The sequence below is a fragment of the Coloeus monedula genome (genome assembly GCF_965178545.1).
Source record: "Coloeus monedula genome assembly, chromosome: 7".
Lineage (NCBI taxonomy): Eukaryota > Metazoa > Chordata > Aves > Passeriformes > Corvidae > Coloeus > Coloeus monedula.
Window position 1 is genome coordinate 12730799 of NC_138787.1, and position 26938 is coordinate 12757736.

The following is a 26938-nucleotide window of genomic DNA, read 5'->3' on the forward strand; positions in this document are numbered from 1 at the left end:
TGTTGGGTATGAATATAACTTGGTGCTTGTCTGTTGGAGAAGCCAACCTTTTAAACACACAAAAGTGCACGCTGTCAAAATTTTTTTACGTAAAGGAACTGTTTTCTGTGCGAGGAACTGCGGGTCGGGCCGTGGAAGCGAGAGCGGAGCGGGGAGAGAACGCACCCCGCCGGGTGCGGAGGGCCAGGAGCGCCGGCTGAGCCCCGACACCGCAGGCGGTCCGGCTCGAGGGCTGCCGAGGTGGCCACTCGCTCACACCTGCTCCGGAATCTGCTCCGCGAACAAAAGCCTCCAGTACGGCCACCCGCGTGCCGGGGAATAGACCCGCTCCCTGGGAAGCGGAGGCAGCTCGGGTGAGGTGCCACAGGAACACACCGGAGCCTCCCGAGCTCCCGCGGGTTTGTGTGCGTGTTTGTGCGTCGGGAGGCTCGAACCTGCGGCGGAGGAGGGGACCGGGCGGAGGCGCGGGCGCGGCCCCGCCACGTGGCTCGCGGGCGGAAGGCGGCCCCGCCGCTTCCGCTCTCCGCGCGCTTACTTCCGCCGCTTCCGCTTCCGCTGCGCGGCGCGCGCGTGCTTGAGCGGGGTCCCGTCCGGCGGCGCACGTGGCGCCCCCCGGCCGCCGCAGCGATGCTGGTGCTGTTCGAGACCGCCGCCGGCTACGCCATCTTCAAGGTGAGGCGCGGGGCTGGGGGCTCGGGGGCGCGGTGCCTTCGCCCCCCGCGCTGCGCCCTCCGTCGGGGCGCGGGGAGCGGCCGCTGACCTGCGGCGGAGCTGAGGGAGGGCGAAGGGGAGCGCGTCGAGCCTTCGGTGGGAATTTCGGGGAAACACGGGCGGGGGTGAGAGTGAAAGAGGGGAGTGAGGGCCCCGCATCCCGTGCGGCGCCTCGGGAGGCGAGCAGAGCTGGGGATGGGAGCAGCGGGGCCGCGTTGTGAGTGAGGCCTCGGAGAAGGGGCTGCCGGAGGAGGCTGAAGGTGCTCGGCGGGCGGAAGTGGGGACTCCTCGGTGCCTGCCAAACATGGCACACATCTCCTGTGGCCCTCATTTCCTCTCCTCTGCTGCGGTGGGCTTGGTAGGATGTTGTGCGCTCGTGACCGCGCCCCTTTCGGCGTGTCTGGGGGCACCCGGGTTTGGGAGTGTTGACCGCTTTCTCTTCCTGGCTGTGCCCCCGTGGCCGGTGTTCCAGCAGAACCCTGTGGGTGCGTGAGGGGGCGCGTGGGAGACGGGCAGCGCCTTCCCGGGCCGGTGTGCGGTGCCCCGGCCCGGGGCGTTCCCAGAAGCGGGATTCGCGGCGGGCCGGGCGCAGGGAAGCGCAGGACTCCCGCGTCCCGACCTCGCTCTCCCAGCGGGAGAAGCAGACCCCTTCCCAGGGGTTTGCCAGCCTCCTGACCGGGTAGCTCAGAGCTGCAGCTTCGTGGGGCTTTGAACAAGCCTAAACTAGAGCTGCTACAGTGCCGTGCTCCTTTCTGGCTTTTCTCTTGCTCGAGTGTTGATCCCTGTACAGTTTTACCAGCTTGGTCATAGATTGAGTAACATACTTATTTTTTTCTCTTCCGGCTTAGTCTTAGGGTTTAGCTTGTGTGAACATGAGTGTAGGTGCAAAGAGAACAAGGCTCTGGTTTCTTCTGCCTTTGCCTGCAGCAGAACTGCACCCTTACTGCTCTGTGGAGCACTATATTTTCTTCCTCTGCCCTGAAAACTTTCCTCCTCATTGGAGTGAAGCCGTGCAGTTCAGGCAAGGAGGATTTCAAGACGTACGTCTTGGGAAGAAGCCAGAAATACTTCTAAAGGCAGATAACTTCTGTTCTGTGCCCCCCTCTCAACACTTACACCTGGGGAACTGATGCACAGACAGCAGTCTCCCTGGAGGTTTTGTTCACTGGATGTTAACACAGAATAGCATCCTGCGCCTTCAAAGTTACTAATAATAATAAAAAAAATCTTTTGAGTAGGCTGAAACCTCTGGTGCAGTGAGCCACCTTTTCAAACTGTCACAGCAGCCAGGAGGGGCTGAAAATAACGAATATTTTAATTTCTGAAAGCAGAGTAGGCATAAAGCAAAGGTAGGAGGAGGGACATACAGAGGGAACTGCAAGGAGGTCTCTGCAGAGGTGCTGCAGTGTTCTGCTGCAGGTGTCAGCAGCTGGGGCTGGCTGAGAGGGATGTGCAGTGTGGCTGAGGGAGAGATGAAAGCCGGCCGCTGGCAATGAACAGAAGTAGTATTTTATTAAAGTATGTATTTTGAGACAAGCTGTGGTTTTCCGTGGTGATTCTGTTGGCATCTGCCAAGGCTGGAAATGCCAGAGCTTCAGCCACAGTCCCTTTCTACAAGGAAATGCTCTCAATCACCCAGCATTCCCTCCCTGGACAGGGCAGCTGTTCAGCTGCAGCCTTGTGTCACTGTTACACTTGTATGTTCATTCTGTATTGAAACGTTCTCTGCAGAGTTTAGCTACTTTTTTTTTTTTTTCCCCTTTTTAAAGCAGTCTCTGAAGTTTGACAGCACTAGGGGTTTGGGGTGTTCTTTCTTTGCTTTTTAGTTACTTGAGGGTTGGACAGATTTTGTATTTCTGAATTTTGGGGGCAGTTATGGTCACCCACTTCCCTTTCCAGCAGTGACCACAAATGTTTGTTGCCAGCATAACTGTGTTCTGTCTTTAGGCCTTGGTGACCAAGAACTGTCTTCTGGAAGCTGTGTAGCTCTCATGTGTTCCCTTGCAGTTGTTGCTTCCATCAGAGGAGCAAATAGTAAGGGCAGATGGGATACAGCCATGTCCTAGATCTTGGAATAATTTCTAATGAATCTTACTGTCTTGAAGGACAAATTATCCATAGGCGTGTAATTTTTTTATGCTAACGGTCTTGATTTTAGCAGTTTCCCTGTCTTTACTTTTCTCTATATGCCCATGTCTGTTTATAGAGGCTGATAATTCTGTAGGTCTTCATGTAGGAAAGATGAACTGGGGGAAAGAATCGTCAGGATGAGGAAAGGAAGAGTTGCCCCAAGGTTTTTCTGTGCCTCTCAGTCAGGTGGGAAATTAATTATGTTTATTTGTTCAGCTATTAATTGAGTTTTAAAAAAGACAACCTCCTTGAACCAGGGTTTAAAAATCTGCCAGGGAGCAAAATTCATAATACCAGGAATGATTTCTGCACTGAGTTAAATTGCAATTGTGTTGCATTTGCATTGTGGAGACAAAACCACAAGATTTTTGAGTGAGATGTAAAGAACAGTGTTGTAAAGATCTTGACTATTCCCCTGAGCAGTTTTCTGGGGATTTGCAGTGCACTCTGCATTTTGTGAAATGTATATATATAGGTTCCAAGAGTGTAAGTTAATCTTGTGCTGTTCAAAAGCTAAGGGGGTTCCCCTGTGTACAGAGATGGGATTAAGCCATTGCTGCCTCTTAGGTAATTCTTGGCTCAGTTGATGACCAAACTGTGGTGACGACTCTTCTTTACAGGGATGGTCTCTTTCTGGTTTGGGTTAGCTCTGATTAATGAAAATAACTTAGGGGATCACTCCTTTCTGTCAGGCTTCCCAGATGTATTATTTTTCCAAAGCAGTGGCAAATTTGGGTTTGGGTCACTGGGGTTGTGAAAGTCCTGTAGAGGAGGTGGAGCAAGCCCAGTTTTGATAAAGAAGAAGAGTTTTGCTTTAATGTGCCAGGTCCAGGAGGACCCAGCCATTATTGAAGAACTTCTGTAATTCAGGTGGAAGTAAAAACGCTGTGCTATTGAGTGTCTATTAATAGGGTAAAGCTGCTGAGAGAGTGGTGAAACCGGAGATCACTGAAGTCGAGTTTGTTGACTCAATCAGTGTTAACTACTGCAGAGTGGTTGGATACACTGTTTCAGGTCTCCGGGATTGAAGATTGTTCAAAAGTGAACTAAATATAGTTGTGCATTGTGTTATTTTCCTGCAGGTTCTGAATGAGAGAAAGCTCCAAGAAGTTGACAGTCTGTGGAAAGAGTTTGAAACTCCCGAAAAAGCAAACAAAATGTAAGCAGCTTTATGCCGGGATAGCAGTGTGGCTTGTGGAAGGACATGGCTGCCTGGAGTTAAGCACAGCTGAGGTTCAGAATGAAGTATTGATTTTTGAGTTTCAGTATTGTAAAAGCTGTAAGCAATGATAATGTGAAGTTAGATACTCTGAGTTGCTTACAATGGAATATCAAAGTGAAAGAAATACCTTACAGTATAATTAAGGAGCAGAAGTCATTACCATGTGTCACCAAAGCAAAAAATTGAACAATATTTTAAGGTGATGTGAGTGCTTTGACAAGAACATCCAAGCTTGTAATGCTGGAAGTGTCAGTGAAATGACAGGTTTTTGTGCTCACAGGAAATTATTTTGGGAAAATAAAGCTTAATCCAGATGAAACTACGCAAATCACTGTGAATTGAGCCTAGTGTTGTTGCCCATGCCATCAATGAGAGCTAGCACCACTGCCGAGTTGCACAGGGATTGCAGTGTCCACTGATCAAACTGGCCTTTCTAGCGAATTGCCCTGAAGCTGGGGACAGTGGTGCATTCCTTCCAAGTCTGCCTAGAGTGTTTTTATTGGAAGATTTCTAACCAGCTTTGATTGTAATGAATGCATCTGAACAAGCTATGCCTTGTGATTCATATTTATCCTGCTCTGTAGCAGTACTTGGAGGAGAGACCAGAATATCCCACATCTGCCTGTTTGTAGCATGGTTAATCTTGTCCTGGAAACATCATCTTGGCCACTTGTTACACAGGATGTGGCTCTTAAGGGGATCTCTACTGTGATAAAGATAATTCCTCTTCTGCCTTTTCAGAAAGGCATCATGTAAGCCTGAAGCTTCTGTTGGGATCTGCAAATGCTTAACTCAAGCATTTGGCTTTGTCTGTGACCTTGCTTCCTTTGCAGATACTTGACTCACAAAGAGCAGTGGTTAATCAGAACCGGATTAGTCAAATGCCTGTCCCTGACAAGGAATTTACTGGATTGAGATGGCTTCTTAACTGTAACTATATATCAACACCACAGACTGTGTGAGGGGAAGAGGAAGGCTGTGCCTAAGGATCTTACACAGTGTGTGGTTAAATGCTGTTCATATGATTCTTGGCTCTGGTCGGCACTTAGGGCATGAAAGAAATTTTTGTTGTTTGTCTTAAGCTCAGCTCAGAACTTGAATTCTACCATCTAATTACAGGGGAGGACTTGAGGATTCGTGGGCAATGAATCAGTTCAGATTTAAAGTCTTTGAAGATGCATTTGGTTGAAAAGCATGTTAAATCTGAGCTGTGCAGGCTCTGCATTCCACAGAGGCAGAACACTTCCTTTTGAAGATGAGTGGGGAGATGCTATCATCAGTCAATCAGGGTGCAGTGTTGAAATTTAAATGGATGATGTCTGTCTTTAAATATGAACTACAAAGCAAAAAGGGAGGTTAGGTTTTCTGGTGATGTTGGTCCAAGAAATACCAAATCAAAATTTCTTTTTTCTTTTTCCTTTATGTAATTATTGTGGGATCCAGCTGAAAAGTCACATCAGGCTCAATTGGCCAGTTTAGTGCTCTCAGTCCTTTTTGAGGGTCTGGATATTGATCTCTGCTCTCTTGAAGCCTTAGGGAAAAGAGAGGAACTGTAATAGCAGGGGCAGAAAAAAGATAAAATGGTTCTAGCTTGTGGTTTATGTACATTTGTTTACACACTTTCATTTTATTTCTGTAGAGTAAAGCTGAAACACTTTGAAAAATTTCAGGACACAACAGAAGCACTTGCTGGTAAGTGAGTTAACACTATTGTTACAGAAAAATCAAATCTCTGACATGTACTAGTTCACACTCATTACTTACCTGTGTCCATGCTCTTTTTCTTTTCTTAGCTTTTAAATTGCAGGTTTTTTTAACTGAGCTGGTTTTGATGGTTATGAGGTCACCTATCCAGTCTATAGTACAGTAAGGATATAATAAAGTCTGGTTTTTTCCTTTAGTGCCTATTTCCCAAGCAGCTTACAAATGAGCACCATGCAAGTGGTGACTGATACATGTAGCCTGTCTGTTGTCAATGATGGATTCTTGTTGAAGCTGACTGTCACTGATTTGAGTCAACATTTCGTCACTACCACTGAGACAACAGACAGGTATTAGAGAACATTCATTATTACAACCACCTGGGTTTTGTGGACACATTATGCCTGTAGTTTTCAGCCTAAAAAAGGTCTGTATTCTCCTTAAATTCAGGAGTTTAAGCAAAGTGGAAAGCCTTACATTCAGTAATTTTTATTAATTCTACACTTAAATGCTTGATGCTGTGGCCTGGTTTGAACAGAAATGGTAGGAATTCTTGGTACTAATTCAGAAATGGTGCAACAATTACTGCTGAATGTCTTGTATGACATCAGTAGGTGAATGTTTCAGGTCACATTTATAACTAAAGAGCAGTTCTTCATTTTCTGATGTGGTAGGGGTAGCTTATAAAGGAAGCAAAGAAGCAAGAATGGAGACAATCCCATCAAACATGAAATGCAAGTAAAAGAACTGAAATTGAAGCTTTCTTACGTTCCTCTCCATGGCATGTTTTTTGGATTGTGTTGCTTTTGCATAGGTTTGGATTCAGTTCATTTATCGTTAAGCTGATTTAAAAAAAAAAAAGTAACAAAAAAATCTAAAACCTTCTACTACTTTGCTTCAAGTCAACTTATCTGTGAAGTAGAGAGGTTTAGACTGCTTATGTGCCATTTATTTTGAAGGGAAGACTGTGTGTGACTGTTCTAAGTGGGTAAGATGCTCTTGGCCAGATTGCAGAGTGGAAAATTATCTGCATTGTAGAAGGGGTGAGAGGAAACTCAGCACAGCACTTCGATTTTACTCTTACATGTCATTAGGTTCTGGAAACCAAAAATCACTGTCTGCTGCTCTGTTACTGTGATGAAGATGTATCAATCAGAAGTTCAGTGGAGCACAGAGCTGACCCTCAAAGAGGGTTGTATAAGTACCTGCTTAAAATGTATTGTGTGGGATTGTAAAGCTTTTACAGCTCTATTAATATTTGAGAATGAAGACCACCCTTTAAAGATTCTTCTGTCTGCATGCTGTATTAAAAGGGTCTGTCTGACTGTCCAGTTTGGCAGCATTCCTGGGGCTTTAGACAGTACATTATCATCACCAGAGGATGCAAATAAGCCATTACTCAATTTAGGATATCACTAAGGGACCTGGCAAATGGTTGGTTAATTAAATGATACACAAAATACTCCCATATAACCTTGCCGTTGGAAATGTTAAATATGTATCTAAAGCATATGGCATACTGTTTGTAGAGATTCTTAAACAAAATTGGCAAAAATAGAACTGAAAAACATATGCAGAAAGGAGAGACAACTGGGAGAAGGGTTTTTGATTTAGGCCTTCAGAGGAGGAAGTATATAATTTTCTTCTGTTTTGATTTTTAGCTCTTGCATGGTGAAGTAGTATTGCAGATCAGACTAGAGCTACTGTGGGCAGTTAAAATAAATACATGGAATTTAGGAGTAATATTTTTACAGGTTTTAGGAGGGGACAGAAACTGCATCTTTGGTCTTCTTGTTTTATACAGCATCTACAGCTCTTGTAGAAGGCAAGCTCAGCAAGAACTTGAAGAAGATTCTCAAGAAGATAGTGGCAAAAGATGCCCATGAGCAGTTGGCTGTGGCAGATGCCAAACTTGGAGGTGTTATAAAGGTGATAACTGATTTTGCTGTTTTTCCTTTTGTTTCATGCTACAGAAATGCTACAGTCAGATTCCAGAGGTTTTGCAGTTACTGGCAATGGATTATGCTGCCAGTGCTGTGTTTGCAGCATAGAGGATAGTTAATCCTAGTATGTGTACAGGGAAGATGTTGTCTTGAGTATGCAGGTGAGGGACATGGTAAGAATGCACTGAGGTGTTCAGGTTGCTTGGTTTCTCTTAAATATTGGTTAGAAACCCAGCAAGTTAAAAAATTAATTTTCCTAATGATGCAATCCAGAAAAAGTGGGGGGAGCAACCAAACAAAAAACCCGAGCCAGGCAGACACGTATTCCTCACTAAGAGATGCAGCAGTAGTAGGGTGCTGACTTATTGTATTGTTGGGAGTGGACATTGTTGTGCCTTCCTAAGTCTGCAGGCACCCCCTTGGTCCTTGCATGCCAGAGGAAGGAGGAGGTTCAGTGGAGGGGGACTGCCTTTTCCAGTGTCTCCTAGGTGTCAAATACCAGTTTCCCATCTCATGTCTGATTGCTCACTGTTCCACTGAACTTTATTCTGACAGCCTCCTCATGCTGCTTTAGGAGAGTCTGTAGGCTGCAAAATGACGGTTTGATGTTAAAGTGAATAATAGTGAAGACTTTGAACTAATTATTCAGTCTTGTTCTCTGAAAAAGACGCAAAGTTCCCAACTCCCTACCTCTGAATTTTCTTTCTATGGCCAAACTGTTTCTAGTAAACTTAAAAATACTGAATCTTAAGTTGAATGTTCTACATAGCAGATAGAGCATTAATTATAAATCTGGTCTTCAAAGTGGAATATTAACTGTGTGGGGAACTGGAGGTGTCACTACCTTGAGCATCAAAAATGGATGAAACTTACGTGATCACGGGATTGCAGTGGGAAAACCAGTTACAATGATGTAAGGCTGCTGGAAGAAGGACTTCAGAGGAATGCTGTGTTGTGCCTGACTACGGACCATTGATTTCCACCCTGCAGGAGAAGCTGAATTTGAGTTGTATACACAGCCCAATGGTTACAGAGCTGATGAGAGGAATTCGCTCACAGATTGAAGGGCTCATAACAGGCCTCCCTTCTCGAGAGATGGCAGCTATGTGCCTGGGTCTGGCACACAGGTGAGTTCCTACAACAGCTCTGTTTCATCCCATGTCTGCCTCACTCTTGTGTCCCTGGCTGTGCTGTGCTGCTTGAAGTATCTCTGAGTATGTGGCATGGTCTCATACTCTGTAAGTTGAGATACTTTTGTATCTGAAATGTTGTTTTAGAAAAGAAGGGTTTTCCAGTTTGCACCCACTCTTTAGGGAAAGAGTCTTCACCCAAAGTTGAAATTGGTAGCTTTCCTTTTCATGTTATATATCTCAGGATTTCGTCTGAAATGTCTCTGGAGCAGTCAAGGGAGTCATTTAAAGCTTGATTGCCATGAAGAGACAGGGTGGAGACCATGATTTGCACCAGAATAAATACCCATATAATAGATAATGCAAATATTAAAAGCAGGGTTGTTCTTCCCACCTTGTTCTTGCTGCTTTTTAGTGGAGTAGTAGTTAATTTCAAAGTTGTTGGATCACCATGGGATCAGGTATATATTAGTGAGTAACTTTTTAATCCATATTCTGACATGAGCTTGTCCCTGTCACAAGCCATTGGCAAGGTTAAGAAATGCTTTGCTATAGCCAATTCCTTAAAAATGTGTTTGCTTAGAAAATGGGCATTAATATTGAAAAAGGACTTTTAAGATGCAAATCCTCATTGATACCAAGTGTCTTTCCCTGTAGCATACAGAGAACATAACATAACGTTAACATAGCATTAAAGCCAGATGGTAACGGGCTTTCTCAGACAGTGAGAATCTGTTCCAGGAAGTTTCTTTTGTTGCTTCACATTAGCATTGCTGGTATTTGCTGCTGGGAAGGTGCAGTTTTGTGGATTGTTTCCAAACGCTGCCCAACTGCAAGTGCTGTTGACAAATACTTTTTGTGTGGAACCATGCAGAAAAACCCAAGAGCCAATTTCCTGCCACAGCACTTGTGTTCAGTCTGCTGCAGGTGGTACAAATAACCTTAACTTTCCCTTTCACCCTGGTCACAGGGTATGGGGACTGGACCCATGTCGGGGCTGTTGTGAAGCTTGTGTCAGTGTGCCTCCTGGCCACAGCTGAGAGCAGTGAGTGGCACAGAACTGAGCTTGGTTTGAATGAACCTGTGGACAAGTATATTCGTGTTAAAAAGGAACAGATGAGGCATATTCTGCAATAGCATGTCAGGATGCTGATGAAACTGTATTTCTGTCTCCTCAGCCTTTCCCGATACAAGTTGAAATTCAGCCCAGACAAAGTAGATACCATGATTATCCAGGCAATTTGTAAGTATATTTAGAGCTTAAATTATTAATGGATTTGTCTTAGGATAGCTGATTTCTTTCCATTGGCTAAAGAAAAGTATTGCTGTCAATTTCCTCCTAGGATGTCTTAGAAAATTGGGTGTTGATGTTTAGCTAGGCATAAAGTGTGTTTTCTCAGTAGGGTTTTCCACAAGCAGGAACATTTTTAGGGCCATACAATAAACTGGTGTGCACTTTTTCTTAGCATAGAAATCAGCTGAGCTACAGGCAGTGTTAATTCAGTCCTCTAAGGGTTTTCCTTCCCAACATGTCTTGCTCCCAAGTAGTGCTGGGAAAACGGGCCCCATGGGACGGCATTTTCTGACCCATCATTTGGGTGGTATCTTGTATAGAGGGCAATGTAGAAATAGACTCTTAGGTTAGGCATGTAAAACACACTGCAGTGTGTAATGCTGCATTTTGTCTCCTTGCTTTCTAAATGGAAAACAGTTTGAAATTGTTAAAGCAGCTAGGAAAGCCCATTCCTCATTTTTCCTTGAAGACATACACATCATAATCTGCACGCTTGCTGTGAAGCAGTGGTGAGGAATCCTGTTTGGAATATTAATTCCTAGACTGTTGTCAATGATGAAACATAGTTAAACTGAAATTAATGATGTAATTCAGTTCCTTCGTCACTACCACTGAGACAACAGATGGGAATGTTGGTATTGCATTAGCAGGAAATAGTTTAGCTTCAGGGCTCTCTAGCAATATATGCTGTAGGTTCTCTACTCCAATAAATGATAAATCTGGTTATTTGCCATATCTGGTAAATGGTGAGCCTGTTGGCTTCATATCTGGTATATTTATATTATAACAGCAACTAAAAGGCTTGACCTTTTAAATCAAGTAATGGAATATAAAATTGGTTTGTTACCATTAAAATGTTTTTTCCTTAAAGTTAGTTGGATGGCTGCATTTTACATAAACCTCATGTGTAGCACTTTGGCTGACTGAGAGGAGGGATGATAACTGGCTGCTGCTCTCCTTCTAGGGGAATGTGCTTTGCAGCTGTTAAGGAGTTTGTCCAAGACCAGTCCCAGTGATAAAACTTCGAGGCCACACTCAGGGAATTCTAATATTTCTATAGTATTGTGCCTGGTATTATGCAGTTCTCTGAAAAGTAAAGACTTCTAGTGTACTGCAGTTTGGTTTATTCCAGTATTTATAGAGTGAAATACTTAGTTAATCTCCCTTTACACTATTAAAATTTGTTGGTTTGAGTGTACCATATTTTTAGGTTACCCTTTTAGAAAAAGAACTCCATCCTTCTTTCTTTTAGCACTTCTTGATGACTTGGACAAAGAACTGAATAACTACATCATGCGCTGTCGGGAATGGTACGGTTGGCACTTCCCTGAACTGGGCAAAATCATCACAGATAACCTCACATACTGCAAATGCGTGCGGAAAGTCGGTGAGTGCTGAGGCCAGCCGAGCCTGGCGCAGGGCTGTGTGCACGGCGTGGGTGGCACTGGTCTGAGATCTGCTCACTGCTCATCACCCTGAGCAATGCTGCCTTCAGCAGCAGAGTGGGTAGGGCCAGGAGAAAAGGAGGGTATGTTTGCATCTGCATGTTGATGCAATTTGCCGTTTGGAATATTAAGTGAAAGCTAATGCCACATCACCAACCAGTCCTTCATGGACCACCAGCACATCTTCTTAGAATCACAATTAGTCAGCAGACCAGTTTGGAAATAAGTTACTAAAAAAATTATGTAAAGAGAAGTGTTGCCTGTCTCTGGATGTTCTTGGGAGACAGCAGCTGCTAGAATTACTCATAAGAGCAGAAAGAATGACTGCTATATTTTGGACACTTGTTTCACCTCTTGGGCTCATGTGCTTTGTATTGATTTTTTTATTGGTTGGTTGTTTTTTTGTAATAATGAAGTTTACAGTCCAGAGAGAGAGTTGTGGTTTTAAGGGAACTCTTTTTCCTCCAACTGTAGAGACAATTAAATAGATTTGGTTAGTAGTAAGTGCCTGCTTCCTGGAATTCTTTTCTTGTAATATTGTGACTGAAAATTTTGCAGCAACCAGCTACTAAAAAGGTGAAGTATGCAGTGTTACAGAACATGGACTTTCTGGGGTTTTTTTCTAGTTTAAAATTTAATGTTTCCAACCATTCCTAGCTGGTATAAACATAGTCAGAACACTGACATACATTTTAGGAATTCAGAATAGTGTGATGGCAGACTTGACTCACTCTTTATTTTGGCCTTTTATCTTCATCTGTTTGTGCTTTTTAAACTAGTTCATCTCTCCCCCAGCACAAACATGCTTTCATCTGTCCCCCACAGGAGACAGAAGCAATTTTGCTTCCTCTGATGTTTCTGACATCCTACCAGAGGAGATTGAGGAGGATGTGAAGGCTGCCGCTGAGATTTCCATGGGGACAGAAGTATCAGAAGAAGACATAAACAACATAATCCATCTCTGTGATCAGGTATGTACACACAGATGGACAGGAGTAGGACTCTACTTTAGCTGTTTCAGAGCCACTTCTACCAAGGAGAGTTTTTCCCAGGGCAGTCCTAACACTCTTGGGATGGCAGTGATGATTCCTAGATTGTTGCGTTCCTGATGTTCAGACGTGAGGGTGCACAGTCACTACCTCATCTGAGCCATCTCAGGCTGTTGATGTCTGCACAAGGCCTTCTGAAAGCAGCAGTCTTACTTTTGGGAGGAATTTTGCTATCATTATGCTTTTAAGTATTTGAAATAATGGCATTATATAGCCTCTTTTTGATCTGTTACTGTGGAAGCTGGGTGATAAACCTTGGGTTAAAAATGGAGCACTGAAGCCCCAGAAGAGTTAGGAGTCCTACCCTGCTCTCGTCTGGGCTGTGTGTGAACAAACACCCTACGACTTCAGTTGTGCCAGTTGGATCCCTTTGTGACTTTACCAGGGAGTGGCAGGGTTAGGAGTTCCTGTTCTTGGTCTAGACCAGGCTGCTTTTTTATGTGCATTCTAATTGTGTGTATTTATATAGAACAAGTAAAGAGCATTTATCTCATTTCAAGAGAATGGTGGCAAAGATTTATGTGAAAACTGAATGTTCCAGGGTTTTGTCCTAAAGAAAATGTCCTTACTGAGTATTTTTGTCCTGCTTCACTGTCTTTGGCATGTTGTCAGCTCCTTTATCAGGAGTTTTGCTGAGAAAATAAGTTGCATAAGGGAATAAGCAGTACAGATCCAATATACTTTGTGAGTATATTGGATCTGCTCTGGGAATATGCCCTGTATAAAGTTTCCTGTAACTCTGGCTCTTGGCTGTTTTCATTTTGCAATTTGTTAGTCTCCTACATTGGAATTCTCAGCAATTCCTCATGTCAGTATATTTGTCTCTTACTATTTTTTGCTCGGCTAATACTGAGTCCTGTAACCAAACTCTCTCTGTGCCAGGTGATTGAAATCTCTGAGTATCGGACACAGCTCTATGACTACCTGAAGAACAGAATGATGGCCATTGCTCCCAATCTCACTATCATGGTGGGAGAGCTGGTGGGAGCAAGGCTCATTGCTCATGCAGGTGGGTTACGGTGATCAGTGTAAATAAATCTTAGGTGACGTCATCAGAGGTTTTCTCCGAGGAGCTGGTCAACTAAAAGCATTATGTAAGGCCTGGTGAACATATCGTGGTAAATGGGGCAAAGGCAGCACTTCAGGAATCTTGAGAATACCAGCATGAGCTTGGTAGTAGTCTGTGATGATGAAGTTCTCAGTTGGCCTGAATTCTTTCTGGAATATGAGGGCAACTTAAGTCACTACCTCTTCTGAGACACTTACTGAGCCTCCTGCTGATAGTTCAGTCACTTCCAAGTTTAAAAACCAACACTGAGCATTTATAGTCACACTGGCTCAAGATAGCAGCCTACCTCTGCTGCAGTTTTGTGATGAAATGTTCTTGCTGTCAGACTGTCAGGAGTAGGCATTATTCCAGTGGAATATGTTTTATTGATGAGTCAGCCTTCTTTCCTGATGCTCAAATCAAACCAAGACAGTTGAGGCATGAAAGACTGAAATGGTTTACCTGTCCTTCAGGAAACAAATGGGAAACAGGTCTCATGAAAATAGACTGCTCTGAGCTTCTTATACTATTCAAAAGCAGGAATCTAGCCTAGCTGCTCCTCTGACAAATTACTCTTGCTGTGTCACCTCTTTCTAGGTTCCCTCCTGAATCTGGCAAAACATCCAGCTTCAACAGTTCAGTTACTGGGTGCTGAGAAGGCACTCTTCAGAGCACTGAAGACTAAAAGGGACACACCTAAGTTTGGTCTTATCTATCATGCCTCCCTGGTGGGACAAAGCAATACCAAAAATAAAGGAAAGGTAAGTTGCAGAGTTCTTTACTAGCTTGGCTTTTTCCAGGGCATGAATATTTTGAGCTTCATGATGGCTTGAGCTTCACAGTGAGGCTCTTTCCATGGCTTGCTTTACTGTATTGCTTTGTGATTCCATGGAAAATACCACTGTCCCACAAACCTTTGAATATCGTTCACTGCTGCTCAAAAAAAAATTGAATGGGATTGCCCATTTGACATATCTGAGCAATAACAGGGGTGTGTATCCTGCTGAGTTAGGGTGTACCACTGGCTTTCTCAAGGGTTGTGTCCCTACTTTCTTCTATGTGATAGTAAATTAAGGTGTTAAAGGCTTTAGGCTGGCTTGAAAATTGGACTCTTAGTGCTAAAGTAATTTATAGCTTGCTCTTAAAGCTTTCATAGTGCAGGGGGATGAATGTGTGTTTGAATTGTGGAGAAAGCTGGAAATTACACCTTAAGCTAACCTGATCTAAAGGTTGGGATAGAATAGGATATGTATTACTGACTTGCTGTCTCAGACATTTCCCTCTATTTATCAAGGAAATAAGATGTTACATTAACAGTATTTGTGTTGAAAGAATGAGACGCTAATTATTTTTTGGACTAAACACTACTAGTAGATGGTTACTCTGTTCTTTTGTATGTGTGGGTATGGTTTCCAGATCAGAGTGAATCATTGCCTTATGTTAAGTCTTAGCATTTAATATTATTTTTGGCTTTTCCAGATTTCTCGAATGCTGGCAGCAAAGACTGCCTTGACTATTCGTTATGATGCCCTTGGAGAGAATACCAGTGCTGAAATGGGAGCTGAGAACAGACTAAAAGTAGAGACAAGACTGAGGCTTTTGGAAGAGAGAGGGGTAAGTCTTGCAGAGAGCTGCATGAAGCTGACATTCTTGTTCAGGATATGATTTTCTGATACACTGCTTTTTGACTCTTCCCACTCAGTAGTGTGTCACTCTTACCCTGTAGTTTCTCCCAGCTTTGGCTGGAGTGGCCAAAGGAAGTGTGTAAGTTGGCTGCAGGCATTTGTGTGTCAGCCATTCTTGTTGACAGGTTTGTCTTCATTTGTATTATACTGGAAAATCTTGGTAGTGAGCAAGATGAATAAGATCATACCTTTACATTCCCTACATCTCTATGAATTGCAAAAATAGGCTTATTACTTCATAGTTTTTCTCTTTACTTTAGGAAGGAGTATTTGTGTTTTCTCCCTGCCTTGCATTTTCCACCCTGGTTCTCCAGAATCTGGACACCGGTGGTGCTTGGTCTTAGGGAGCTTTCTCTGTAGCTAAAGCAAGATGTTATTCTGCAAATTGCTGCATTACCCTCCCACCACCTGATGAATATCCGGGCTCTCCACACCTGCTGTTCCATGTTGCCCTTCGGAGAATGTAGGGTCCCTTTCCTCTTTTAGGTGGCATGCCTGCTGCATGTGGTCTTGTAAATGACAACTAGGTTCAGCCTTCCAAGCTAGATCTGATGCCAGTGCTCTAGTACTGGCATCACTAGAACAGAAGAGAAAAATCCAGAAAAACCTGCCCACTGTCTTCATGGGAGGTGAAACTTCCCATTGGAACAGAGGCAAGGAGACATGTTAACATCAAAAGACAAGCCAATCACCTGGCAAGTACACATTTAATTTAGTTTGGGGCCTGTGTTGTGGTTTTAAGGTTGGCTTTATGCCAGCTATAGGGTGATACCTGCCCTGACATGCAGTAATTCTTGCCAGAGAAAAATGTGCACAAATTTGAGCTGCTTTGGGGAATTTGGAGGTACAGTGTTATTGTCATGTGTCTGTGGTATATTTGATCCAGTAGTAGGTGCCCTTTACTTGAATTGGACTCTTGAAGAGCAGCATTAGGAAGGCTGTTCTCACCTCAGCCTTTCTCACCTCAGCTACACTCCCTGTCGCTACTCTACACTCAGGTGTAAAACTGGTGCAGGTACACAAGAGCCTGACCCATAATATATGTCTGTCTTTCCACTTTTAATTCCTTTCAAGAGCTGTAGAACTTGTGCTGTGAATTCTTTTCATTATGAGTAATTTGTTTTCCATACCTAAATTTTTCTTGTAGATAAGAAGAATAAGTGGCACTGGAAAAGCCTTGGCCAAGACAGACAAGTATCAAAACAAGAGGTGAATAGTTTTTCCTTTCAGCTTAGCTGAGTAAAAATAACTCTCCATGTTTTTATTTCTGAAAAGCTTTTTGGTTGTGGGCTGAGTTGACTCAAGATCCAGAAAACAGTTTCTGTGCTTTTTAAACATTGATAATAAGTTCTGGTGCTAATTAGAATTTCCTTTTTCCCAGGTTTTCTAATAGTAAATTACTGACATCATCAGATAGCAAGTACTTTAGGTGCTACCACCAGCACCCCAAAAAGCTGGGTGTTAATATTATAGCAGCTTTATTTATTACAATTCTGAATGAAATAAATTGGAGAAAATCAGAGTTTAAATTATTCATTTTGACATGGAAGCTGTCCTAGAGGCCTATTTAGCCATCTCATTCTTCAAAAAAGGAAAGAAACAGGCACCACTTGTTTTGAGCAAAGCTTCATCACCTTGTGTGTAATGTCTTGTATGTATATATGTCTTATATGTAATAAGTACCATGTCTTAAGCAATAGATAAGGTCTGTATGTACTCTGGACACCATTAGAACAGTTTCTGGTGCCCAGAGTGACGCTGTAAATTGCAACTGGGACAGCTGAACATCGAGGATTTGAACAGGGTATTATTAGTCTGCGCTGTGACATCTGGGTTTATCGCTTAATTTGGTTGCAGACTTCTTGCTTAGCTTGGCCTGCTTATTTTGCTGAGCCTGTGGTGTAGAGAGGGGAAGAGCTCAGCAAAACCAGGGCTCAGTGCTCATTCTGTGAGGAAAAAAATAGCACTGTTGCACCCATCTGCAGCTCCCAAACATCTTTCTGGAGCCTAGCTGTAACTTTCATTTCCATATGCCAGGCATTTCCAAGTGTAGTGATGGCTGTGATTTCTGGAGCAGCTTTTGCAGACAGTGTCAGTCAGTAAATGAAGCATCAGGGCGTGTCAGGAGGCAGGAGCTGAGGGAGGAGGGTGTTACAGAGACAGCATAGATGCTGGGGTTTGACCTCTTGAAATGAGGAATCATGAACTCCTGCCAGGACATGTTTCTGCTGTTAGACATGCTTTGCAAACATGTCTAGGCTTGGGGAGAATCTGACGATAGTTCCTGGCTGTTTGGCATAGTCTGGCTGCCTAAAAGGGAAACTAACTCAGTACTTGTCAAATTGCCCTTGTAGTACAAAAATGGCAGTACTGCTCTATGGGGATGTTAGAAGGGCTAAAATAGTGTTTTAAGGAGATTGGCAAGAATGTTAGTCTTGTATGGAACCATGGATTTTGTATTAATTAGCTAAATCAAATTAATGTATCAGAAGTTAAATGTGAGGTAGTTTTTAGAGATGAGGTTCAAGTGAAACATTTCTGTATGCCTTCCAAAAAAGATGCAAAAGATGCTATATTTGTCTTATTTATGGTTTTGTGGTTTTGGTTTTTGTTTTTAATTAACAGCAATATTATGGCAATGACAAGGAAACCAGTGAGCTCTCACTTGGGTTTAACTGAAGCAGAGTCCACTGTTTGCAAAAGGCTGTGTAATGAATTTCTGTAAACAAATATGCGGTGTTAATACCCATAAGAATAATTTCCCATGCTTAGAGGATGAGTTGATGGTACTGACTGCTGGCATTACCACATGCTTCCCAGTCCAGTCACTCAGCCTGAGTTGCTTTTATAGCCTGTGCAAGGTAGCTACTTCAGATTTCTATTTTAGGAAAGTTCAGATGTTCATTATGTGGCTGGGGAGGAAATATTTTCAACTTAGGTGTTTTTAAAATGCCTTTTTTCTCCAGTAGGAGTTCTGTTGGGAAGACAAAAAAAACTGCTTTGTTGCTATTTGATGATTCAGTTGCTCCTTACAAGTTCCAATTAAAGAGCACTGGATTTCAGGGTGGCCAGTTCTCTACAGAGGAGTTTAGGACCGAACAACCGAGCATGCAATAACTGAGAAGAGGCAGTTTCAGACACAGATTAGATATTTTAATGTCCCATAAAGTCAGTGAAACAGGTGGTACAGCAATGAGCCATAACATTACCCTGCTTTGTGAGTTTGCCCTCTCAGTGTAATGGTGGAGAGGCAGTATAGAAAAAGCAGAGGTAAAGCTACTTCTAGTGCTCTGTGTGTATGTATTATTACCCCTAGGGTACAATTATAGGGTGATATACCAAATAGAATACAGTAATACACCAAATGGTGGGGAGCTGTGTGCTTGTGACCACATAGCTGTGCTGGATAGGCTTTCAGCATCAGAGAAATCAATGCATAATTCAAGTGCTCTGTAGAGCCTTCAACAGGTATAAACCAGGATCAAACCCTTAGTTAACTGGTATTTTCTTTTCAGATCAGACAGTTGCACTTTGTGGGGTATCTCTTCTATAGTCATTATTACTGATAAACCCACTGTGTCTTGGAGGGAGGGCCTCACTACCTGTAGATGCTTTGTTAGCTGAGCAAGATGATTTTCAGATATTCTTGGTAGGTTGTGTTGGAAAGTTTATGTTCAGCTGCAGGATCTTACCTGAAGGCTTGCTGCTCTTAATACGTAAACTGACTTTTTTCTTCATTACAGCGAAGTAAAAGTATTTGACCCCTCTGGTGACTCTACACTTCCTGTTGTTTCCAAGAAGCGCAAAATTCAGGAGGTGGATGAACCAGACACAGAGGTTGCAGTGAAAGCAAAGAAGTTCAAAGCAGAGATGAAAGGTTGGTTGGTGTACCTGTGCTGCTGGCATGTCACTGTTTGCATTGTGCAGTGGGGCTTAGCTTTTACAGGCAGTCACAGTGCCTGGGTATTCTCCTTGGGTATGACAGTGTATTTAATAAAGGATACGATCCCTTATGGACTGACACCAGACTGCAGTCAATTCACAAACAGCTGGAAACATATAAGAAAGTTTAAAAACAAAACTCTGCTCATGTTCTTGCAGAATTTCTTGCTCAGCAGGTTTGTATTTAGTATCCTGAAGATAGAAAAGCTGCTCTCTGTAAAAACAGAACTTGCCCTATTTTCTTTCAAGAATACTATTTTATTCTGTCTAGAAACGTTTTCTGGCACGTTTCAACATATAAAAAGGTCAGAATTTGATGTGAAATGACAGTTGGAAATTTCCGTCTGAATTTGCGTAATATGTGAACAATTGTTATTCTCTGGGGAACTAAAACTGAACTATGGCCACAGTTGTTCTTTCCTTCTCTGATAAGTTACTGTGTGAAGAAAGATTTTGAACTGCGACTGCAAAATAATCTAGTTTAACATTATGGTTCATTTTAATAAACATTCTGTTCTCACCAGTGTGTAACATGGGAGGGGGAGAAAGAAGATGATTTAAAGTCACTCCTGTGACATCCAGAGCCAGATCTGGGCATGAACTACTCACAAGTTTTGCCAACTACCCGTGCCTGCAGCAGGTGAGGGCTGTCAGAGCCTTCCCTTTCTGCCTGCTCTGCTACTCTGTTCTAGGGGATCAGAGTGTAGATCTGCTGGTTCAATACCTCTTCGTGCTCAGGTGATGTGGAGGTGTGTTCGTTCCAGTCACCACTTAGTTCATGGCGTCTCTGTACATGGAGGGAGCAATTTGCAGGAACCTAAACTTAGCTGAGAAGTAAAGTTACACTGGAGGGAGAACCCTTTGTGCTGTAAAGCTGAGATCTGTGCCCCAGCTTGTTGTCTTATACTTACCATAATGAGAAAAGGACACGAGTACTTCGGAGGCTTGAACTTTGCCCATTTGCTTTTGGAGAATGTGGGTGTTCTCACAGCTACTGCTTTTGATTATCTTTTGAACTAACTTCCTTTGCTATAGCCAGAATTGTTCCCTTGGGCTTCCCTTGAATTATCAAAGCAAGTGTTGACATCTCACAGGCAGGAGCTTGTTGCAGGTGAAATATTATGTTGATTTCCAGCCCGCTCTTTTGTAGTTTGAGGAGGTTATTTCTGTTTATAGTTACATTATTCAATGGTTAGTGCTTTTGTACACAAGCCTGCTTGTGTTTGCTTCATTTGCTTTATTGAGCACTGACTTGGGTGGAGCACAGCAGGTATCCTTGAGCTGGAGATGGTGTCCAGAATACTTGTGGACTTCTGAAACCTGTACTGTTTGGCTGGTTGTTTTTCAAATTTCCCCAAACTTGAAGTACAGGCTTCAGATGTGTTGCTTTTCTTCCTGCAAACATAGGTCATTCTTCACATGTATGGTTAATAGGTCCTGCTTTTTCCCTGTTCTTTGTATCTACTGGGTCATTTTCTTTGACTACTGGCCATTAGTGCTAACTATGCCAACTGCTTCAGACTATAGAATAAATGTTTTCAGAGTTTATCTTGTGTCACCTCTATGCAGAACTAATCCCTTCAGCCTGTCCTCTTGTACCCTTTAAAATAGCACTGCCTCATGTTTGCAGATTGTATTCGAGCACCCAGCATTGGTACATGGATTTCCCTGACACCTGCTAGACAGACCATAGCCTTGCTATTTTCCAACATGATTTCTATGATTGTACAGTGTCCTAGAGGGGGCTTGGTGCTCCTAGAAGGTTGAGTAGTTCAGCGAGTCCCATAATTCACGGAAGAGTGCATAGGAGGTCCCAGTATTAAGATTTATGTTGCATGTCACTTGAATGGAAAGTGCATGTGAGCCTTTAATGTCTGCCGTTCTTGGCTCTATTGTTTTTTGCTGTGGTGCTCTATTCAGCTTTTGCCTGGTCAGAGATAACAGATCCAGACAGTGTGTTGTGAAAGAAGTCTCTGCCCCCTCCTTCCTCATGCTGTTTGTGCAGCTGCATGATAAATGGGGCTGGTGGAAAAGTAGTCCCAGAAAAAAAGGCATTCTTCAGCCAGAAATTTTTAATTTGGTTTGTATTACAAGACGAAGGTAAAGGATAGGAGGGAGCTGGGAAGCTGCCACTGAAAAGCGTTGGTCAAACCATTGCTTTTAATATCTGTTGTAAAGGGGGACTGTTACAGCGGGGATACTGCAACACGTGTATCAGACAGTGAGGCAGTGGAAAAGAAATACATATGGACAGATTCTTGATAGCTGTTTCAGAGATGTTTATTTCTCCAGCCGCATGGCCGGGATCTGCCGAGGAGCTGAGGCAATCACGGGACCCGAGGGTCCTTCTGCCCGCGCAGGGAACACAAACCAACCCATGGGAACGAGGCTGAGCAGGGGCAGGGAAACCCCGTGTCTGTGCCCTCAGGGCCCCTCTGCCAGGGCTACACGGCAGGGGAGGGACCCCGACAGGGGACAGTACTTTGCATTTTGCTAGCCCAAAGTGTAAATGTTACTGCAAGATGAGATGTGTGGTGTTTTCTCTCTCCCTGTCTGGGGTGCATGAATGGCAGTACTTTGTGGGAACTGGCAGGGGGTTGGGGGTTAAGATACGACTTCAAACCACATTCACCTTTTATACCTGTCAAGAAACCAAGTGGAAGGATAGTGCCTGAAACAAGTTATAATCCACTTAAGGAGCTGTCTGTTAAAACCTGTTTTCGTGTTGGTGAAGGGAAATAGGGCAGGTGGTTTTGTGGCTGTCGTCTCTGAAGTTGGATGTGGCCAGACAGAATGCATACCACCAGCAGGGCTAGCCAGTGCCCCCAGGGAAGCCTTCAGCTTTCATTTAGCATCAGGATATAGTAGCAGTTAGTGACTTGGGAAGGTATCTCTGAAATATCTTAAATTAATGGAGTTAATGGAGTGAACCCTGCAAGATACAAAGCCTTAAATGATAGCAACAGCTTGACAGGATTCTTTATTGATAGGCAGTGTGACTTCATTCTGTACATGTGGAGCATCATCTGGAGGAGGGAGGATACATCAGGACATCGGGCTTGTGTGTAAAAGCTTAGACAAAAATGGTGGAAAATGGATGAGTGGATCTACTGCTGGTGATGCCCAGCACTCCCAGGGCTGTCAGTCAAACTGCTCTTCAGGGTGCTGCTTTCTGTGCCTCTGTGCCTGGATAGTCAGAGCTATTGGTTTCCTTGTCAGCTGCTGTATATTGCAAAGAAACCCCACTGGCCTTGATTGACTTAGAAGTATTGCACCTAGAGGGAAAAAGCCAGCACCCCTGGAGCTTTTATCCTCATTCTGGGTAGGTACAAATACGTGAAGTCTTGTGATGAGCTTTGCTGAAAGGCAGCAGCTGAAATCTTCAGGGACGACTCTGCTGCTTGCTGTGAGAAGTGACAGTGCCTGTGAGTACCCAGTGCATCAGCTGCACTGTAAATTGTGACAGGTTCCACTGCCTGGTGCGTCAGACTTGATGACACGTAGAGTATTAACAAGAAATTATTTTTTCAAGGTTATCACCCAACATTTTTCTTGGAAATGCATATCTTACCAATCCAGCTGAGTAAAAACATGCTGCATAGCAAAATATGATGTGTACACTCCTGTTATACTGTACGGCTTTAATGTAGTTTATGCTTATTTTTCAGCAACTTTTTCCCCATGTCATACATAGGGAGGTGAGGACACCTATTTTTATACCTGTTTTGAGTGCCTTATGCTCATACACTATTCTCTGTGACTTTTGTGTATGGCAGAATCTACTCTTAAGTTACATTTACCGGGTTTTTTATCTGGAATCTTTTGCTGTTCTGCTTCTGGTATGTTTTTTAATGTCAGAAGACTGCATGTGTTAGCTGGCTGTATTCTTCTGTAGACATGTCTAGAATTTTTTTACCCTGGAGCCAACGTTTTTTGTCTGAAGCTAATGTTAGAGGCAAAGTTTGAAGTGTATTTTTGACTCATGTAATCCTTCTTCTGGCTTGAGGAACTAAAATTGTGACCAAGTACAATCAAGATGTTAGGAGGTTATGTGGTTTGGGTCTTTTTTTGTAATTGAACTTGTTCTTTTTGTAAGTGGTGAGTGAGTGTTCTTGAAAATGAAATTGATTCTTTCCTTGGGGGATATATGGTGAGAAAATGTCGTCTTGAGTCATACCTCCAGTAGCAACTGTACATACCACAAACACCACTGGTTTCAGCATCAGTTTTAGAGCTACTGAAGGACAGTGGTTGCTACATCATGAACTTAGTCATGAGTACTGTGTGAAACTTGGTATCCAACACTGACTCAGCTGTGCAAATAAATTTAATTTGGGTATGCTCCAGTAACAGCCTGGCTGCCACATAGGCTGTCAGCCTGGTAATGATTTCTGCTTGGTTTCTTTACCTAGAGATTCCTAAGACTGTGGGATGTATTCTAGGAAGTGAGTGGTAAATCACAGTTCCATTACCACTGTAATTAAATAGGGCAGCTGTTGATGAATAGTTCTGACAAGTAACTGTAAGGTTGTTAGTAAATCTTTCCCTGGGTTGACATTCCTCTCAGCTTGTATAAATAATATTATAAATAATTCCTGTCATCCTGGACAGGAGAGCATTTCTGCATTAAATGCTTTACGTTGCCTTGAGATCTTTGTGTTTGCCAGTCTAAACAGTAAAGAAAACTGGTCTGCTTCTTAACAAATTTCCAACATCAAGATAGAGAATCAAGCTGTGAACAAGCTATTGCTGGCTAAATGCATTTCTAAGGTGGGAGTTAGAGTCCTTTTGCTGCTCCTGTGTTGCTGGTAAAAATATTTGCCAAACTGTGGACAGTCTCTTTTCTGATGGAGTACTTGAAGGTAACTTGGTAAACAAATGAAAACATGCAAGCTTGTTTTAAACTCTGGGAGCAGCATACAGGAATAGTGTGATGTGCATTCACCAGGAGATGTGAATAGTGCTGTCTGAACACTGTCACTCATGTCTTAAGTAGTTGTATATTTTGATTATAGCAGGGAGTAGTCATGCAGGTAAGGGCAAGGCAGAGGGTAAATAGGAGTCATTGTGTCCTCTGCCATCTCATAGTTTTTCCTTTTGCACTCTTAATAACTGACAGCCTGCCTTTCATTTTTGTCCTTTCTGTGGTACAGAAGGGACAGCTGTAGAAGATGGTGAACCTGTCAAAAAGAAGAAAAAGAAAAAGGATAAGGAAAAGCAAGCTGAAGAAGAGGAGGAACTCCCCACCAGCCCTGTAATTGAGGTGAGGCAGAATTGCACAGCTACCTGATCCTTTTTGGGAATGTGTTCTCTCTAAAACATAGAATGTAGAGTGAGGGATGGGGAGAAATTCATATATATATAATCTGTGGTATGCAAATAGTTTTGCTCTAGTAACTTTATTTTGTGCTATCCACCACTGTAACATCCAAGAGGGTTTGCATTACAAAATAAGATCTGGGAAGTTGGTGACTGCAATGCCTCCATTCCCATCCTGTCTTCTGCCCACCCCCAGCTCTAGTCTTCTCTCTCTTTGCATCTTTTCTAGTGGGGAGAGTGTCCCTTGGTGCTAATCCACAGGCATCTCTCTCAACTTTGGGACTTCTAGGGAGCAGAGGCTGTACCTGCTGATTTAATGTCTTCTAGCAACAGTAGAGCAGATGGGACCAAAGCCAACTTTTTGCTCAGTTTTGAAGTCCTGTTCTTAACACAGGGTTTAATTTTCTGTCCTTTGTGTATGTTAGCTGCAGGGCCTGGGGGCAGTGCTGAGCTGTGGCAGTGTGGCACAGCCTCCCTGCCCCTGTGGACAGCCCAGTGCATTTAGCAACTGAGGAAGGACATCTCTTGGGTCGTGCTTTGCTGAGCATGGCAGCTGGAGTGATGCTTTGGGTGTGAGCCCTGTTGCCTAGCTACACGTGTTGCTTTGCTTTTCCATTATGCTTTGTTCATGGCAACATTTGTTTGTTTGCAGAATGCAGAGAAAAAGAAGAAGAAAAAAAAGAAAATGAAAAATGAGGGTGAAGACTGATGAGGAGCAGGGGAAAACACTGGCCCTTGGACAGCTGCTTCGGAGTAGCATTTCTCAACATAATTTGTTTAGCCTCTTGCTGAAAACTAACTTCCCTGTGTTGCAAGAGGGCAAGGAGATGGGTTTGATAGCTGTCTTCTCCCTGGAATAGGATACCCTGGTGTCTCTGCTAATTAGGAGGATTACTGGTTTCTTTTGTTTAAAAGCTCACAATAGATCCTCTTTTTACAACCAGTCTCCACTGATAAGGAATAAAAACATTTTAATGGAGATTTTATGCCTCTGTTTTTTAACTTGTTTGCTGGGTTTCTAGCCATTATCAGGACTATTTCTAAGATGTATTGTTTTAAATGACTGATCAGTTCTAAAGTTCTAAATGTGTAAACGTTCTGTTGCAGTTTATTCTCTAAAGATTTCAAAGGCTGTAATATTCTTAAATTCTCCATAAAATGGATACAAATATATATGCATAATATCAAAGATGCTTTGAACAGCTGAGGTGTGTTACTGAGTCTGCACTGTAGTTCTCTCGATAAAGCCTTTTCTGAGCATCTTCCAAATGTGTTTTAGTTTTGCTGCACTGGCCAACAAAATTCAGATGCGTGTTTTGAACAAACGTGAGGTAGCTTTCAAATCAGTTCATGGCGATTGTAGCAACTTCCCTCACTTGATTTAAAAACAAAACAAAAAAACCCAACCAACCAGGCCCCCCCCCCGCCCCCCCAAAAAACCCAAAACCACAACAAAAAAAACCCCCAACCAACCAAACCCAAGGCAAAATTACTTATTCAGCTGATAATGAAGCAGAAAAGACAAGTGTTTTATTAGTAGCAGAAATCAGCCATTTGCTAATTCTGCCATTCTTGAGGGAATACAGATGCACTGAAGTAGCATCATGTGATCAAGACTCTAAAGCTCTTATGGTGGAAAAGGAAACCATTTTTTTAAACTATGCTTAGCACTCAGTTTATTAATTAACATGAAGTTGTTGGTTTTTTTCTAAGTGTAGTGGTGGTGTATTACCTAAACAAAAATCAGTTTCTTCAGCTGGATAACATTTGGTAACTGCAGCCAGTGTAGCTGGTGTTTTTCTCTGGAATAGAGCTTACTGAGCAGCTCTTTGGTACTGAACTGCCCATGGCTTGTGGCCTGTTACTGCAGGTGCATCCCTGACGAGATTGGTAACAAGTTACTAATGCACTGTTCTATCAGTATCAAGAACATGAACTGCCTTTTTCTCCCCTCAGGAAGGTTGCAGTGAGTTTAACTGCTCTAATTGAGACTGCCTGGGAATACTGAGACCATTCCAGTTAATCTGCTTTTTGCTAGACAAGTAAGATGAATTTAAGCTGAAATGTTTAAATGGGCAGCAAAGGTATTAAAACATTCATAATGAAATAGAAGAGTTGACTGTTAGTGCCTTTAGGTTTTTTTATTGTAAATGCATTTTCAAACAGGAGTCCGTACCAGACATGAAGTTCAATTTCCTCTGAACTATTAATGTAGTTGCTTCTTCAAAAGTATCAGATAAATTATGTATGTGCTGTTCAGAAACTGTCCTGTATAATTTACTCTAATCAGCAAATTTATGTGAACATCAGTTGCTTAGT

General features: G+C 42.9%; 1 protein-coding gene across 1 annotated transcript; it reads left to right on the top strand.

Moving 5' to 3' along the window:
• On the top strand, positions 1–25598 carry NOP58 (NOP58 ribonucleoprotein). The gene is made up of 15 exons (XM_082284936.1): positions 1–672; positions 3924–4000; positions 5703–5755; positions 7569–7693; positions 8698–8834; positions 10016–10080; positions 11384–11518; positions 12402–12547; positions 13508–13634; positions 14271–14434; positions 15153–15287; positions 16506–16567; positions 19102–19235; positions 24454–24563; positions 25272–25598. Exons 1-15 carry the CDS (start codon positions 628–630, stop codon positions 25326–25328), a joined length of 1572 nt encoding a protein of 523 aa, XP_082141062.1. The 5' UTR covers positions 1–627; the 3' UTR covers positions 25329–25598.
• Positions 25599–26938: the final 1340 nt, after the last annotated feature.